Below are 17,500 nucleotides of genomic sequence, written 5' to 3'. Positions count from 1 at the left end.
AGAGAGAGAGAGAGAGAGAGAGAGAGAGAGAGAGAGAGAGTGAGAGAGGGCATAGGCAAGAAGCAGAAAATAAATGCACAAGAGAGAGAGAGAGAGAGAGAGAGAGAGCTTGGGGCGTAGAGCGAACCGCGAAGGAACATCCTGGGCGGGAAGAGAAAAAAAAAAAAAAATAAATAAAAAAATAAAAATCTCGTTCCTCTCGCGCTAAGGGAGCGAGGGAGAGCGGCAGGTGCGGAGGCCGTCGTTCTTGCGGAGAATCTCGGGAGCGTTTGAATCTCTCATCCACGGGCGGAGGTGCTGCGGGTTGAGGGAGGAGGGAGGAATGGAGGAAGGGAGGAAGGGAAGGAGGAAGGGAGGGGGAGGAGGGCGAGGTGGGAGGGAAGGGAGGAAAGGGTGGGAGGGAGGGAGGGAGGAGGGGGAGGGAGGAGGAGGAGGGAAGGTGGGATAGGAAAGAGGAAGGGGGGAATGTAGGGAAGGAGGGAAGGGAAGCTGGATGGAGGAAGGACAGGAATGTGGAGAAGGGGGAGGAAGGAAGGGAAGTAGGGTGGAGGAAGGAGGAGAAACGAAAGGAGGAATGAATAAAGAAAATAAGACGAGGAAGAGAGTGAAACGGACACAACCTGAGTGTGAAGCTTCCGAGTCCTGGACGGAATCGCCTCTGGAATCGCATTAAAGTGATTTCAGACAGCGATGGCAGGGTCGGCTCTGCCATTATTGATAGGACTCGGCAGGGCGGCGGCGGCGGCGGCGGCGGCGGCGTGGACTGCTCGTCTCATAAAGCGTGATTAGCGGAACTGCAGCGTCGTACGGAGGAATCCCCCGCCATCCATTCTCAGTGCAGCGGGCGATTCTTACCGGGGTTGTGATTGGCTGGCTTCTGTTAGCGAGGTTGTGATTGGCTGGCTTCTGTTACCGGGGTTGTGATTGGCTGGCTTCTGTTACCGGGGTTGTGATTGGCTGGCTTCTGTTAGCGGGGTTGTGATTGGCTGGCTTCTGTTACCGGGGTTGTGATTGGCTGGCTTCTGTTGCCGGGGTTGTGATTGGCTGGCTTCTGTTACCGGGGTTGTGATTGACTGGCTTCTGTTGCCGGGGTTGTGATTGGCTGGCTTCTGTTACCGGGGTTGTGATTGGCTGGCTTCTGTTACCGGGGTTGTGATTGGCTGGCTTCTGTTGCCGGGGTTGTGATTGGCTGGCTTCTGTTACCGGGGTTGTGATTGGCTGGCTTCTGTTGCCGGGGTTGTGATTGGCTGGCTTCTTTTAGCGAGGTTGTGATTGGCTGGCTTCTGTTACCGGGGTTGTGATTGGCTGGCTTCTGTTACCGGGGTTGTGATTGGCTGGCTTCTGTTGCCGGGGTTGTGATTGGCTGGCTTCTGTTACCGGGGTTGTGATTGGCTGGCTTCTGTTAGCGGGGTTGTGATTGGCTGGCTTCTGTTACCGGGGTTGTGATTAGCTGGCTTCTGTTAGCGGGGTTGTGATTGGCTGGCTTCTGTTACCGGGGTTGTGATTGGCTGGCTTCTGTTACCGGGGTTGTGATTGACTGGCTTCTGTTGCCGGGGTTGTGATTGGCTGGCTTCTGTTACCGGGGTTGTGATTGGTTGGCTTCTGTTACCGGGGTTGTGATTGGCTGGCTTCTGTTACCGGGGTTGTGATTGGCTGGCTTCTGTTACCGGGGTTGTGATTGGCTGGCTTCTGTTACCGGGGTTGTGATTGGCTGGCTTCCGTTACCGGGGTTGTGATTGGCTGGCTTCTGTTACCGGGGTTGTGATTGGCTGGCTTCTGTTAGCGAAGTTGTGATTGGCTGGCTTCTGTTACCGGGGTTGTGATTGGCTGGCTTCTGTTACCGGGGTTGTGATTGGCTGGCTTCTGTTACCGGGGTTGTGATTGGCTGGCTTCCGTTACCGGGGTTGTGATTGGCTGGCTTCTGTTACCGGGGTTGTGATTGGCTGGCTTCTGTTAGCGAGGTTGTGATTGGCTGGCTTCTGTTAGCGGGGTTGTGATTGGCTGGCTTCTGTTACCGGGGTTGTGATTGGCTGGCTTCTGTTGCCGGGGTTGTGATTGGCTGGCTTCTGTTACCGGGGTTGTGATTGACTGGCTTCTGTTGCCGGGGTTGTGATTGGCTGGCTTCTGTTACCGGGGTTGTGATTGGCTGGCTTCTGTTACCGTGGTTGTGATTGGCTAGCTTCTGTTAGCGGGGTTGTGATTGGCTGGCTTCTGTTACCGGGGTTGTGATTGGCTGGCTTCTTTTAGCGAGGTTGTGATTGGCTGGCTTCTGTTAGCGGGGTTGTGATTGGCTGGCTTACGTTACCGGGGTTGTGATTGGCTGGCTTCTGTTAGCGAGGTTGTGATTGGCTGGCTTCTGTTAGCGGGGTTGTGATTGGCTGGCTTCTGTTAGCGAGGTTGTGATTGGCTGGCTTCTGTTACCGAGGTTGTGATTGGCTGGCTTCTGTTACCGAGGTTGTGATTGGCTGGCTTCTGTTAGCGAGGTTGTGATTGACTGGCTTCTGTTACCGGGGTTGTGATTGGCTGGCTTCTGTTAGCGGGGTTGTGATTGGCTGGCTTCTGTTAGCGGGGTTGTGATTGGCTGGCTTCTGTTAGCGGGGTTGTGATTGGCTGGCTTCTGTTGCCGGGGTTGTGATTGGCTGGCTTCTGTTACCGGGGTTGTGATTGGCTGGCTTCTGTTACCGGGGTTGTGATTGGCTGGCTTCTGTTACCGGGGTTGTGATTGGCTGGCTTCTGTTACCGGGGTTGTGATTGGCTGGCTTCTGTTAGTGAGGTTGTGATTGGCTGGCTTCTGTTAGCGAGGTTGTGATTGGCTGGCTTCTGTTAGCGAGGTTGTGATTGGCTGGCTTCTGTTACCGGGGTTGTGATTGGCTGGCTTCTGTTAGCGGGGTTGTGATTGGCTGGCTTCTGTTGCCGGGGTTGTGATTGGCTGGCTTCTGTTAGCGAGGTTGTGATTGGCTGGCTTCTGTTACCGGGGTTGTGATTGGCTGGCTTCTGTTACCGGGGTTGTGATTGGCTGGCTTCTGTTACCGGGGTTGTGATTGGCTGGCTTCTGTTAGCGGGGTTGTGATTGGCTGGCTTCCGTTAGCGGGGTTGTGATTGGCTGGCTTCTGTTAGCGAGGTTGTGATTGGCTGGCTTCTGTTAGCGGGGTTGTAATTGGCTGGCTTCTGTTAGCGAGGTTGTGATTGGCTGGCTTCTGTTACCGGGGTTGTGATTGGCTGGCTTCTGTTAGCGGGGTTTGGATTGGCTGGCTTCTGTTAGCGAGGTTGTGATTGGCTGGCTTCTGTTAGCGAGGTTGTGATTGGCTGGCTTCTGTTAGCGAGGTTGTGATTGGCTGGCTTCTGTTAGCGAGGTTGTGATTGGCTGGCTTCTGTTAGCGAGGTTGTGATTGGCTGGCTTCTGTTAGCGGGGTTGTGATCGGCTGGCTTCTGTTAGCGGGGTTGTGATTGGCTGGCTTCTGTTAGCGGGGTTGTGATTGGCTGGCTTCTGTTACCGGGGTTGTGATTGGCTGACTTCTTTTGCCGGGGTTGTGATTGGCTGGTTTCTGTTACCGGGGTTGTGATTGGCTGGCTTCCGTTACCGGGGTTGTGATTGGCTGGTTTCTGTTACCGGGGTTGTGATTGGCTGGCTTCTGTTACCGGGGTTATGATTGGCTGGCTTCTGTTGCCGGGGTTGTGATTGGCTGGCTTCTGTTAGCGAGGTTGTGATTGGCTGGCTTCTGTTACCGGGGTTGTGATTGGCTGGCTTCTGTTAGCGAGGTTGTGATTGGCAGGCTTCTGTTACCGGGGTTGTGATTGGCTGGCTTCTGTTGCCGGGGTTGTGATTGGCTGGCTTCTGTTACCGGGGTTGTGATTGGCTGGCTTCTGTTACCGGGGTTGTGATTGGCAGGCTTCTGTTAGTGAGGTTGTTATTGGCTAGCTTCCGTTAGCGAGGTTGTGATTGGCAGGCTTCTGTTACCGGGGTTGTGATTGGCTGGCTTCTGTTGCCGGGGTTGTGATTGGCTGGTTTCTGTTACCGGGGTTGTGATTGGCAGGCTTCTGTTGCCGGTTTTGTGATTGGCAGGCTTCTGTTACCGGGGTTGTGATTGGCTGGCTTCTGTTACCGGGGTTGTGATTGGCAGGCTTCTGTTACCGGGGTTGTGATTGGCTGGCTTCTGTTACCGGGGTTGTGATTGGCTGGCTTCCGTTCACGCACACGCACGCTAAAGCTCCCGGTTGTTTCACTCATTACCGCTCTACTCGACGCCGTTTAATGAACGCGAACGCGGGGCCAAACGATCACTTTTGGAATTCGCTCTTTTCGCGGGAAACGAATACTTCGCGTAGCTTCCGCGGGCGTTGATGATAGATAATTGTTTTTTTGTTTTTTGTTTTGTTTTTTAAATTTTTTGTTTTGTTTTAAAAGTACTATTTGAGCGGATGTTTCGTCGCTTTATGACAGCGTTTATTGGATGGATCCGCCCCCTCCCTCCCGCCCTCCCCTTCCCCCCCTGTTAATTACTAACGCCCATTCCCCGCCCCCTTCCACCTACCACCCAGCACCCATACCCTCTCCCTCCACACCTTACCCTCCAAACACCCATAACATACCCATCCTGACCCTCCCCCTCTCACCATCCCCAAGCCCCTCCTCCCCCGCTCACCATCCCACCAGTCCCTCCCTCCCCACTCACCATCCTGACCAGCCCCTCCTCCCCACTCACCATCCCACCAGACCCTCTCCCCCCCTCACTCACCATCCCACCAGTCCCCCCTCCCGCTCACCATCCCACTAGTCCCCTCCCTCCCCCACCACCATCCCTGCCCTCCTCCCCGCTCACCATCCCACCAGCCCCCCCCTCCTCTACCCCGCTGACCAGCCCCCTCCCCTCCCCTTTGTCTCCTGTCTGGCCCGCCGTATAGCAGTAGTAGTGTATAACGAAATAAACACTTGGAAATGGCCATTATCATATATTTACCCCGCGGGAAGGGAAGGATATTACGGTCGGCTGGCCACTGGGGACCTACAGCGAGGCATAGGCAGGGGGGGAGGGGAAGGGAACTTGGAAAGGTGCTTTGGAGGGCTAGGTTGAAATAGGGAAAGGAGAGGGAATAGGAAAAGCAGAGGGGATAGGGAACGAGAGGGATAGGGAAGGAGAGGGGATAGGGAGAGGGAGAGGGAATAGGGAAGGAGAGGGGATAGGGAGAGGGAGTAGGAAAAGGAGAGGGGGTAGGGAGAAGGAGTAAATAGGAAAAGAGTGTAAATGGAAAGGAGAGGGAGTAGGAAAAGCAGAGGGGATAGGAAAGGAGGGGGTAGGGGAAGAGAGGGAGTGAAGGAGAGATGGAGTGGAAAAGGAGAGGGCGTAGAAAAAGGTGGAGGGTGAATAAGGCAAAAGAAAGGGGGTGAGGAATAAGAGTGGGAATCAGAGAAGGATGAAAGAGAGAGAAACAGGTGGAGAAAGAGAAACAACATGAAAGTAGGCAGATGTAGGAGAGAGAAAGAAAGGATGTGTAGAAAAAAGGGGGGTGGGGGACTTCAGAAGTAGACACGAGGAGAAAGGAAACAGAAGGAAGGAAAGTGGGAGGGAACGAGGGACAAACGGAAGATAAAGATAAACAATAGATAGATAGGTGAAAAGCGAAAGCAGAGGAAGAAATATAGGAAAGAAAGGGAGACAGAAAAAAGGAGAAGGGTAGACAAGAAAGATAAAAAATGGATAGGGCGAAAATAAAGGAAAATGAAACCGGAGCGAAGGGGAGAAACAGAAGTAGAATTAATAAAAGATAAACATAGAAGAGGGCGAGAAGGAAGGAAGAGTGAAATTAAACAAGAGGTTAAAGGTGACACGAAGACGTTAGAGGAGAAAGGGAGAAGCAAGGGAGAGAAAGATGGGGAAAGCGAGAGGCAAAAGAAAGATAAGGAAAGTCGGGAGAAGGAGAGAGGGAGACAGGAGAGAAAAATGCGGAAGAAGGAGAGACAGAGAGTGAGAACGGTAAACGAAGGTGAGGGATGGGGAGGGGGGAGGAGGGGAGGTTAAAAGTGGTAAGTTGAATAAAATATTCAGGAAGGAAGAAACACGGCATGTCTCTTTTCCCCCTACCCCCCATCCGTGCTCTTTTTTTTGTATTTACGTCTTTCATTTTCCTTTATCACCTTACCCTTCTATTTTTTTCTCTTTCATTCGTCTAATTTACTCTTTCTCTACTTCATTCTCCATTTTCTATTTTTTCCAGTTCACTCTCCTCCCTGGTCAACTCTCTCTTCTCTTCGCTCCCTTCTCCCTCCTCTGTCTCCCCTCATGCCTCTCTTCCATGTTATCTCTTTCAATTCACCCTCCCTCTTGATTCCCTTCCTCCTCTCTTTCGTCCACTTATCTCTCACTGTTTGCTCTTCCTCCTGTCTATCCTGCAATTCAATCATTCATTTATTTCCCTTCCTCCTATCTCTTTTCTAATTTACCTTACATGTTCACTCAAACTCTCTCTCTCTCTCTCTCTGTCTCTCTCTCTGTCTCTCTCTCTCTCTCTCTCTCTCTCTCTCTCTCTCTCTCTCTCTCTCTCTCTCTCTCTCTCTCTCTCTCTCTCTCTCTCTCTCTCTCTCTCTCTCTCTCTCTCTCTCTCTCTTCTCTCCTCTCTCTCTCTCTCTCTCTCTCTCTCTCTCTCTCTCTCTCTCTCTCTCTCTCTCTCTCTCTCTCTCTCTTCCTCTTCCTCTCTCTCTCTCTCTCTCTCTCTCTCTTCGTTTGATTATTTTTCTCTCTTTTCTTCCCTCCTCACTCCCTCTCTCTCCCTCCTTCCTTCCTCCTATCTCTCAGCCTTTTCACTCTGTCTCCTATTCCTCTTCCTCATCTCGCTTCCTTTTCATTCTCCCTTCAATTTCCCTTCTTTCTTTCTCTCTTCTATTTCACTCTTTCTCTTATTTCCCTTCCTCCTTTCTCTCATCTCCACTCTCTCCAATGCCCCTATCATCTCTCCTCTCCAATTCCCCTTCCTCCTTTCTCCAGTTCACTCTCCCTTCCACCTCCCGTTTCTCTCATCCCCTATCATCACTCCTCTCCAATACCCCTTCCTCCTTTCTCCAGTTCACTCTCCCTTCCACCTCCCGTTTCTCTCATCCCCTATCATCACTCCTCTCCAATACCCCTTCCTCCTTTCTTCAGTTCACTCTCACTTCCACCTCCCCTTTCTCTCATCCCCTATCATCACTCCTCTCCAATTTCCCTTCCTCCTTTCTCCAGTTCATCTTCACTTCCACCTCCCCTTTCTCTCATCCCTATCATCACTCCTTCCAATACCCCCTTCCTCCTTTCTCCACTTCACTCTCACTTCCACCCCCCTTTTCTCTCATCCCCTATCATCTCTCCTCTCCCATTCCCCTTCCTCCTTTCTCCAGTTCACTCTCCCTTCCACCTCCCCTATCATCACTCCTCTCCAATTCTCCTTCCTCTTTCTTCCAATTCACTCTCCCTCCCCTTTCTCTCGTCCCCTATCACCTCTCCTCTCCTTCTCCGCGCCCCTGAGGAAGAACGCAGATAAGTTATTTATTTGGATTTCGTGCCGGAGCATAATCCAAAGACGGATGCCTCTTGCCGACCTCCTCCTCCTCCTCCTGCTCCTGCTCCTGCTCCTGCTCCTGCTCCTCCGTGCGGCCGCAACTTATCCTCGAGGCCGCCGCTGCTGCTGTTATGTCATAACGAACCTCGCCTCGCTTATCCTGAGGAACGTTATATAATTCTTCTGGGTTAAGCCGGAGTTGCGTTGGGTTGAGCTTTTTTTTTATTTATTTTTTTATTTTTTTTGGGGGGGTGTATTTTTTGTTGTGATTTTTTTTCTTTCTTTCTTTTTTTGGGGGATTTTTTTTTAACATTGGGGGGGTGTAGGTTAGGGGGTACTTTTTTAAGATTTGTTGATTGATGTTAATTTGGTTTGCTTGCGGTCATGTTGGTGATGGTGAAATTGTTATTGTAATTTATTTTGGGTACAGGTAGCGGGGTGGGGGGTGAGGGGCGCTCTACACCCAAACCTGTACTTATATAAATTCCCAAGTGATAATACATGTATACGTTTATTAGGCATTAATTTTAGGCTCCAAGTGAATTATATCAGATGCATTACCGTTGTCATTTCGGGTAGGTGTTTCATTTGCACCCATGCAATATTCCAGAATAGTCCCTCGCTAAGAATGTTTTATGTTTTTGGTCACGTTGGTTAGTTTGTTTGTTCGTTCGTTGATTATGAGGTTATGAGGATCTCGAAAAAATATGAACAGATTTTCTTTTCTGAAATTTGTACCAGAGGCGTGTCTTAGCCTAACTTAGATGCCATTAATTTTTGGAGGCGATCCGGATATTATTTGTTCGATTGTTAGCACGATAGCTCAGAAAGTTTCGAACAGATTTTTATGGAAATTTTACCAGAAGTGTCTCTTAGCCTAAGTCAGATTAGTGGTGATCCGTATCGTGAACCAGATCCAGGATTTTTTTTTTAAATGATTGCCTCTATTGCCTTGCCTCCGCCAAGTTCATGTTTACGGACGTCTCCTGTGTGCTTGAGAAAGGTGATTTTGATGTAATTCTTTAAGTGGAAATGTTTTTGTTGCATCAGTGACCTTGTTACCTTGGCAGTGGTATGCGCGCTCTCTGTGCTTCTAGTATTATCATCATTTTATTTGATGGTCTTAACTGGCTTGCAAACATACGAAGTTGCAAAACTATATTTATGTATTTATTGTTATTATTATTATTTTAGGGTAAGGGTCTCTCGTTTACGGCCCAACTAGTTTTTATTTATTATAACTCGTGCAATCTCCTTTTTGCCCAGTGTAATGTGCCGTCCTTACAAGCGCCCCCCCCCCTATTCCTATCTCATTTCCTTTCGGGGTAGCGTTAGACTTCACCTTTCCCCTTGTGTACAAAGTGTGCAAAGTGTACCAAGTGTACTAAGGCCTCACGCGAATTCTTGGCATAGGTCTTGGGTCTCTTCCCTCATAACGCTCGTGTAGCATTTTTTGTGTGTCGTCTGATGTCTTTGGGTACGAGCTCTTGTTATTTTTTTTCTTCCTTGTCTTTCGTTCGTTTTTGGTGTTCCTCCTCCTTCTCTTGTTTTTTTCTTTTTTTCTATATTGTCTTTTTTTTCGTATGTATTATGTTTTTCTTTGTATGTTCCTCCTCCTCTCCCACTTCCTACTCCTATTGTGTTTGTTTTTTTTCTGTAGTCTGCTGATCTCTTTATTTTCCTCCACCTCTTTTGCGTCCTCCTCTTTCAGGTGTATTTACTTATTTTTTGTTCTATATTATGTTTATCTTTCTGGTCCCTCCTCTTTTTTCTTCAATTTCCTTCGTCTGTGGTGTTTTCCTTGCTCTTTTTTCGTCTCCTGTTTTCTGCCTTTTTTCTATTTTCCTCTTTTTTCCTCCTCGTCAATTTCCTTCCCTCTCTCTCCGGCTTCTAACCCGTCTTCTAAAAAAACACTTTACATGCCGTTATATTATATTATTTTTACGGTGGAATAAGCGTATGTAAACAAACAACCCATTGTAAGACAGGCTTTCCGGACATGATATATATTATAACGATGTTATGAGTGTTCAGGTATATTGTATTGGAAAAATATAGAATACAATTAATAAAATATTCTTTCTAGTTCCAGAGTGGTCTACTGTAGTTGCAATGTAATTTCAATAGAGGGAGTTGCATTATTTCTTATGGTTATTTTTTTTTAGGGTATTATCATATATTGCATTTATTCCTCGCTTTATCTGCCGTCTCGTTTGATTCATTCTCCTTGTGATATGCTACTTCACCGCTGACTCTTGACAATCCTTACTGCCACATGCAAACAGCTGATCTAGCGCTGATTAAGCTGTTCTGTGCCCCTTGACAGCTTTGCCTTACCCGGGTAGCTCAGGTGGTGATGCAGCCGTTCTGCTTGTTGTGTCTGCTTTTGTCACTTTGTGCTTTTGAATTCCATGGTAACCAGACAGGCAGAAGGAAAGTGAGACTTTTTTTTATTTTATTATTATTTTATTATTATTATTATTATTATTTACTGTGAACTCGTAAAAATATTTTATATTGTCAGCCTCATTGATCCGTTTTCATTTATCTTCACTACTAAATTCGCGAGGGGGTAAGAACGCTTAAATATGAGATAACCTCTTGATTGCAAATTCATCGGAGGAATTCGCTAATAACGCGGCTGCATGGGAATCGCTTGCAATACTGCACAAGCAAGATCCATGACATGCAAGCATTCTCCGGCTCGCGTGTTGTTGGCCTTGCCTCGTTTTTGGAAGCAGAAAGAGCGACATAGGAGGAGGCGAAGGAGGAAGAGAGGAGGATGGGATAAGATGGCGGAGGAGGAGGAAAAGGAGGGGGAGGAGGGGAAGGAGGAGAAGGAGGAGAAGGAGGAGAAGGAGGAGGAGGAGGAGGAGGAGGAGGAGGAGGAGGAGGAGGAAAAGAAGAAGAAGAAGGAGGAGGGGGAGGAGGAGGGGAAGGAGGAGGGGAAGGAGAAGGAGAAGGAGAAGGAGAAGGAGGGGGAGAAAGAGGAGGAAAGGAGGAGGAGAAAGAGGAGGAGAAAGAGGAGGAGGAAGTAGATGAAGAAGGAGAAGAAGAAGAAGAAGAAGAAGAAGAAGAAGAAGAAGAAGAAGAAGAAGAAGAAGAAGAAGAAGAAGAAGAAGAAAAGAAAAAGAAGAAGAAGAAAAAAAAAAAGAAGAAGAAGAAGAAGAAGAAGAAGAAGAAGAAGAAGAAGAAGAAGAAGAAGAAGAAGAACACGAACACGAAGAGGGAAGAGGAATTAAAATACTCCGTACTTAAGCGGAGACCGAGTGAGGATGATGCGGGGTTTCCTGTTGATTTATCGGCGGGGAGGAATAAATCACGGGAGTCTCGCTGGCTGCATTGCGCCGCGCGGGACGAGCCACGCCAAGGAGCGAAGTGTGGCGTACCTGTAGCTTACCTGCGGCTCCCCTGCGGCTCCCAGGTATATATTCGGATACGCAAAGAGGCCCGAAAGAGGCTGATGTTTAATGCATGGGCGCCGTCACGCTGTAATTACCGGTACTTAGCACTCCCCTAATTGTCTCGTCGGTGCGCGGGCTCGTCGGCGGTTACGCGGAGGCGCGACGGGGAAGGAGGAGGAGGGGGGTGGGAGGAGGGAGAGGAGGGAGGGGATAGGGGATAGGTGGGGAAAGGAAGGAGGATAGGGAAGGGGAGGAGGGAGGATAGGGGATGGGAGGAGGGAGGATAGGGAAGGGGAGGAGGGAGGGGATAGAAGGGAAAGGAAGGAGGATAGGGAAGGGGAGGAGGGAGGATAGGGATGGGAGGAGGGAGGATAAGGGGATGGGAGGAGGGAGGATAGGGGAAGGGCGGAGGGAGGATAGGGGATGGGGGAGGGGAGGATAGGGAAGGGAGGAGGGAGGATAGGGAAGGGGAGGAGGGAGGATAGGGTAGGGGAAGGGAGGATAGGGATGGGAGGAGGGAGGATAGGGAAGGGAGGAGGGAGGATAGGGAAGGGGAGGAGGGATAGGGAAGGGGAGGAAGGGAGGATAGGGAAGGGAGGAGGGAGGATAGGGAAGGCGAGGAGGGAGGATAGGGAAGGGGCGGAGGGAGGATAGGGTAGGCGAGGAAGGAGATAGGGGATGGGAGGAGGGAGGATAGGAAGGGGAGGAGGGAGGATAGGGAAGGGGAGGAGGGCGTATAGGGAAGGGAGGGAAGGAGGATAGGGAAGGGGAAGAGGGAGGATAGGGAAGGGGAGGAGGCAGGATAGGGAAGGGGAGAAGGGAGGATAGGGGATGGGAGGAGGGAGGATAGTGAAGGGGAGGAGGGAGGATAGGGGATGGGAGGCGGGAGGATAGGGAAGGGTATAGAGGGAGGATAGGGAAGGGAGGAGGGAGGATAGGGAAGGGGGAGGAGGGAGGATAGGGAAGGGGAGGAGGAGGGATGAGGGAAGGGGAGGAAGGGGGATAGGGGATGGGAGGAGGGAGGATAGGGAAGGATTAGGAGGGAGGATAGGGAAAGGAGGGGAGGATAGGGAAGGGCGGAGGGAGGATAGGGAAGGGGCGGAGGGAGGATAGGGAAGGGAGGAGGAGGATAGGGAAGGGGCGGAGGGAGGATAAGGAAGGGGCGGAGGGAGGATAGGGGATGGGGGAGGGAGGATAGGGAAGGGAGGTGGGAGGATAGGGAAGGGAGGAGAGAGGATAGGGAAGGAGGAGGGAGATAGGGAAGGGGAGGACGGAGGATAGGAAGGGAGGAGGGAGGATAGGGAAGGCGAGGAGGGAGATAAAGGGGGAGGAGGATAGGGAAGTGGAGGAATGAGGATAGGGAAGGGGGAGGAAGGGAGGATAAGGAAGGGAGGAGGGAGGATAGGGAAGGGGAGGAGGGAGGATATGGAAGGCGAGGAGGGAGGATAGGGAAGGGGAGGAGAGAGGATAGGGAAGGCGAGGAGGGGAGGATAGGGAAGGGGGAGGAAGGAGGATAAGGAAGGCGAGGGAGGGAGGATAGGGAAGGGAGGAAGGAGGATAAGGAAGGCGAGGAGGGAGGATAGGGAAGGCGAGGAGGGAGGATAGGGAAGGGGAGGAGGGAGGATAGGGAAGGGAGGAGGAGGATAGGGAAGGGGAGGAGAGAGGGGATAGGGAAGGCGAGGAGGGAGGATAGGGAAGGGGAGGGGGGAGGATAGGGAAGGGGAGGAGGGAGGATAGGGAAGGGAAAGAGGATAGGGAAGGGAGGAAAGAGGATAGGGAAGTAGGAGGGAGGATAGGGAAGGCGAGGAGGGAGGATAGGGAAGGGGAGGAGGGAGGATAGGGGATGGGAGGAGGTTGGAGGCAGAAGGGGAGGGGAAAGGGGCAGGGTGACGTCAGAGATAGATATTCATGGGTAATTAACACTCAGACGGAATCAAATATTTACTCGTAAATAGATCGTACATTTTTTATAGTTTCTTTGTTCGGAAAAGATGTCGCAGAAGGAATAGAGGAGGAAGGTGGTTCTTGGGGGTATCTGGGCACAGGAGGGCGGCGTGGAATGAAGGAGGGGGGGGGATGGAGATGTATGGCGAGAGGAAGAAAATGTATGATATTTGTATGTGGTTTATACATATACAGGGCATATCGGTATAGCATGTCAGCAGTCCGTTCTTTAATAATGTCATGAATTAAGTACTAGTATGATAGATTAAGTAAATTCGTGTGTGTGTGAGAGAGAGAGAGAGAGAGAGAGAGAGAGAGAGAGAGAGAGAGAGAGAGAGAGAGAGAGAGAGAGAGAGAGAGAGAGAGAGAGAGAGAGAGAGAGAGCGAGAGCGAGAGGGAAAGGGAGGAGGCCCTGGGAGTGAGAGAGAGAGTGAGAGTGAGAGTGAGAGTGAGAGAGAGATTGAGAGAGAGAGAGAGTGAGAGAGAGAGTGAGTGAGAGAGAGAGAGAAAGAAAGAAAAGAGTGTTAAGAGGAAGGAGAAGAGGGAGAAGAAGATAGTAATAGGAGGAAACAGAAGTGTTGGCAGCATCAGAAAGAAAGAGAGAGAGCGAAATAGAGACAAAGATAGAGAGTCAGAGAATTAAGGAGACAAGAGTTAGAGAGACCGACAGTTAGAACGAGCGAGAAAGAGAGAAAGAGAGAGAGAGGAAAAGAGACAAGAAATTACGCACCTCATTTTGCTCCGCGACATTTACTTTACCCCCCCCCCCTTCCCCCCCTTCCACCTGACCCCAATGCATTTACCCATAATTCACTCCAACAGGGTAATACGGCGGGTCGGTCGGATTGGCCAGCGCCCGTGGCATTACCCGCTTTCCATGGCGCTTATTAACCCGCAGGATGCTTCATTGTTATCCGCTTCGGGTTCCTCCTCGCTGGCTACCCGAAGCCACGGCTGACCTGGGGTTGTTGCTGTTGTGGGAGCGAGGGAGAAATGGGGAGAGGGAGAAGGAGTGGGAGGAGGGAGTGGGAGGAAGGCCTGGGAGGGAGAGGGAGAGAGGGGGAGGGAGAAGGAGACAGGGAGAGGGAGAGAGGGGGAGGGAGAGGGAGTAGGCCCGGGCGGGAGAGATAGAGGGAGAGAGAGAGGGAGATGAGAGGGGGAAAGAGAGAGAGGTTGGGATGGAAAAGGAAGGTGAAAGGGAGGGAGCGGGAGGGAAGAAAGAAAAGGTATGGTAGGAAGGAAGAAAGAAAAAAGGAAGCAAAAGATGGAAATGATGAGACGAAAAGAGAGAGAGAGAGAGAGAGAGAGAGAGAGAGAGAGAGAGAGAGAGAGAGAGAGAGAGAGAGAGAGAGAGAGAGAGAGAGAGAGAGAGGAGAGAGAGAGAGAGAGAGAGAGAGAGAGAGAGAGAGAGAGAGAGAATGAGAGAGAATGAGAGGGCGGCAATTTAACAGTCGGCCCACGCTGAATCTATGAAGCATCGTGTTTATTAATTTTAAGAGACCTATTGTTTGGATCTTTCATTCTACATCATTCTCTCTCTCTCTTTTTTTTTTTTTTTTTTTGTTCCATAACGATCCTACTTATCCAGAATTTCGGCTTTGACAAATGTCTTCGGAAATATCGGACCCTGAATATTGGTTCAGACAGAATTGGAACTGGATGGAAAAAAAGAGATGCTTGTGGTTTTAATATTGGTTTCAAGACGTCTGAGGTTGTGCACGTAGACACCGCTCGGGGGACATCATTTGTATAAACTTATTTACATTCATGTTTTATTGAATTGTTGCTTTTGTTGTTGATTTAGAGGTGTTTTTTTGCATTGTGTATTTCATATGGTTTTTATTTTCCGCATTTTTACTCATTGTTAGTATTGGAATGCTAAATATGTAAATACAGTTCGGATATTTAGTAGTTAATTTACCATCAGTTCGAATATTTAGTAGTTCATTTACCATAGAGTCCAATGTTAAACAATAAAACAATAGTCAATATTATGATAACCCTTTGATAACACTCGATTATTCACCTAATCACCTATCTGTTTCCCCAAAGGCTTATAGGCACCAATCCACCTGTCCCCATTCAGCCACCACAAAGATAACATATACCAATCGGGTATATAGTCAGTCATCTCAACCACAGTTCTCAACCAAGGTTCTCCACCAAGGTACTCCACCAAGGCTCTCAACCACAGTTCTCAACCAAAGTTCTCCACCGAAGTTCTCCACCAAGGTTCTCAACCAAAGTTCTCATCAATCAAAGTTCTTAACCACAGTCCTTAAGCGAAGTCCCAACAACAGTTCTCAACCACAGTCCTTAAACGAAGTCCCAACCACAGTTCTCAACCACAGTCCTTAAACGAAGTCCCAACCACAGTTCTCAACCACAGTCCTCAAACGAAGTCCCAACCACAGTTCACAACCACAGTCCTCAAACGAAGTTCCCAACCACAGTCCTCACCCACAATCCTCAAACGAAGTTCCCAGACGAAGTCCCCAACCACAGTTCTCAACCACAGTCCTTAAACGAAGTCCCAACCACAGTTCTCAACCACAGTCCTTAAACGAAGTCCCAACCACAGTTCTCAACCACAGTCCTTAAACGAAGTCCCAACCACAGTTCTCAACCACAGTCCTTAAACGAAGTCCCAACCACAGTTCTCAACCACAGTCCTCAAACGAAGTCCCAACCACAGTTCACAACCACAGTCCTCAAACGAAGTTCCCAACCACAGTCCTCACCCACAATCCTCAAACGAAGTTCCCAGACGAAGTCCCCAACCACAGTTCTCAACCACAGTCCTTAAACGAAGTCCCAACCACAGTTCTCAACCACAGTCCTTAAACGAAGTCCCAACCACAGTTCTCAACCACAGTCCTTAAACGAAGTCCCAACCACAGTTCTCAACCACAGTCCTTAAACGAAGTCCCAACCACAGTTCTCAACCACAGTCCTCAAACGAAGTCCCAACCACAGTTCACAACCACAGTCCTCAAACGAAGTTCCCAACCACAGTCCTCACCCACAATCCTCAAACGAAGTTCCCAGACGAAGTCCCTAACCACAGTTCTCAACCACAGTCCTTAAACGAAGTCCCAACCACAGTTCTCAACCACAGTCCTTAAACGAAGTCCCAACCACAGTTCACAACCACAGTCCTCAAACGAAGTCCTCAACATTAGTTCACAACCACAGTCCTTAAACGAAGTCCCAACCACAGTTCACAACCACAGTCCTCAAACGAAGTCCTCAACCTTAGTTCACAACCACAGTCCTTAAACGAAGTTCCCAACCACAGTCCTCACCCACAATCCTCAAACGAAGTTCCCAAACGAAGTCCCCAACCACAGTTTTCAACCGAAGTTCCACCGTGCTTGGCTTGCTTGAATCTCCTGTCGGGTTGTCCGGTCTCACAGTCTTATGCATCCGTTTTCAGGTAAGCTTTTAGAGATGATGCCTGCAATGGAGTATGTTGTTGTTTTAGTATTTCAAGAGGGTGGAGTATTAGGGAGGAAAAAGTAGAGTTAAAGAGGGTGAAGTATTAGGGAGGAAAATGTAGAGTTAAAGAGGGTGGAGTGTTAGGAAGGTAAAGAGGGTGGAGTATTAGGGAGGAAAAAGTAGAGTTAAAGAGGGTGGAGTATTAGGGAGGAAAATGTAAAGGTAAAGAAGATGGCATATTAGGAAATTAAAGAGGAGTATTAGGGAGGAAAATGAAGAGGTAAATAGGGTGGAGTATTAGGAAGGTAAAAGGGAAGAGTATTAGGAAGGTAAAGGGGTGGAACATTAGGGAGGAAAATTCAAAGGTAAAAGGGTGGAGTATTTGGAAGGTAAAGTTGTGGCGTATTAGGGAGGTAAATGTAGAGGTAAAGAAGGTGGAGTGGTAGGGAGGAAAATGTAAAGGTAAAAGGGTGGAGTGTTAGGAAGGTAAAGGGGAGGAGTAATAGCGAGGAAAATGTAGAGGTAAAGAGGGTGGAGTATTAGGGAGGGTGGGGTTATTGGTCAGGGAAAGGGATGGGGTATTAGGAAGGAAGAGGTAAAGGTAAGAGGGTGGAGTATTAGGAAGATAAAGTCCGGAATATTAGGGAGCTTGGGACTATCGGTCAGGGAAAGGAATGAAAGGAGTGGAGTATTAGGGAGGGAAAGGTAAAGGTAAAGAGGATATGTATTAAGAAAGGTAGGGGGGTATAGAATTAGGAAAGTAAAGGGTGGAGTACTAGGGAGGGTGGAGTTATTGAAAGGGATGGAGTGTTGGAAAGGAGGAGTTAAAGGGATGGAGTATTATGCAGTAGATGGATGGAATGTTGGGAAAAGAAAAGTATTAACAAAAGAAAAAGATTGGAGTATTAGGAATGTAAAGAGATGGAGTATAAGGGAGGGTATAGATCAGGGAAAGGGGTGAGTATTAGGATGATAGGTGGGGGAGGATAAAAGGATGAAGCACCAGAAGATAAAGGGATGGAGTAACAAAGTTAATTGGATGCAGGATTAGGGTGACGGGGTGGAGTATTAGGAAGTAGGAGGCAAAGGATTGGGGCATTAGGGAGAGAGGGAGAGAGGGAGAGAGGGAGAGAGGGAGAGAGGGAGAGAGGGAGAGAGGGAGAGATGGAGCGAGGGAGAGGGAG

At 49.3% G+C, this 17,500-nt stretch overlaps 2 protein-coding genes across 2 annotated transcripts in view; one reads left to right on the top strand and one right to left on the bottom strand.

Moving 5' to 3' along the window:
- The window catches only part of LOC138861046 (uncharacterized), a 25,974-nt gene extending 17,874 nt beyond the window's left edge, over positions 1-8,100 (bottom strand). Inside the window, exons 1-6 of the mRNA XM_070119772.1 lie at positions 8,092-8,100; positions 7,535-7,690; positions 3,959-4,125; positions 3,727-3,864; positions 2,016-2,153; positions 1,494-1,602 (exon numbers count right to left, since the gene is read on the bottom strand). Of these exons, the coding sequence (XP_069975873.1) occupies positions 1,494-1,602; positions 2,016-2,153; positions 3,727-3,864; positions 3,959-4,125; positions 7,535-7,690; positions 8,092-8,100 (717 nt within the window). The remainder of the gene's footprint in view (positions 1-1,493; positions 1,603-2,015; positions 2,154-3,726; positions 3,865-3,958; positions 4,126-7,534; positions 7,691-8,091) is intronic.
- A 1,452-nt stretch (positions 8,101-9,552) lies between these two features.
- On the top strand, positions 9,553-16,314 carry LOC138861045 (polycystin-1-like protein 3; the record flags this gene model as incomplete). Its single annotated transcript, XM_070119771.1, has 7 exons — positions 9,553-9,564; positions 9,857-9,967; positions 14,931-15,228; positions 15,293-15,433; positions 15,511-15,714; positions 15,754-15,957; positions 16,074-16,314. Coding segments are annotated over exons 1-7 (1,211 nt in total), but the record flags the coding sequence as incomplete, so codon positions are not given.
- Between the last annotated feature and the right edge of the window lie 1,186 nt (positions 16,315-17,500).

This window comes from Penaeus vannamei, unplaced genomic scaffold (genome assembly GCF_042767895.1).
Source record: "Penaeus vannamei isolate JL-2024 unplaced genomic scaffold, ASM4276789v1 unanchor637, whole genome shotgun sequence".
Taxonomy (NCBI): Eukaryota; Metazoa; Arthropoda; class Malacostraca; order Decapoda; family Penaeidae; genus Penaeus; species Penaeus vannamei.
Note: the sequence above shows the minus strand (reverse complement) of the source record. Positions and strands in the feature narration are given on the sequence as shown.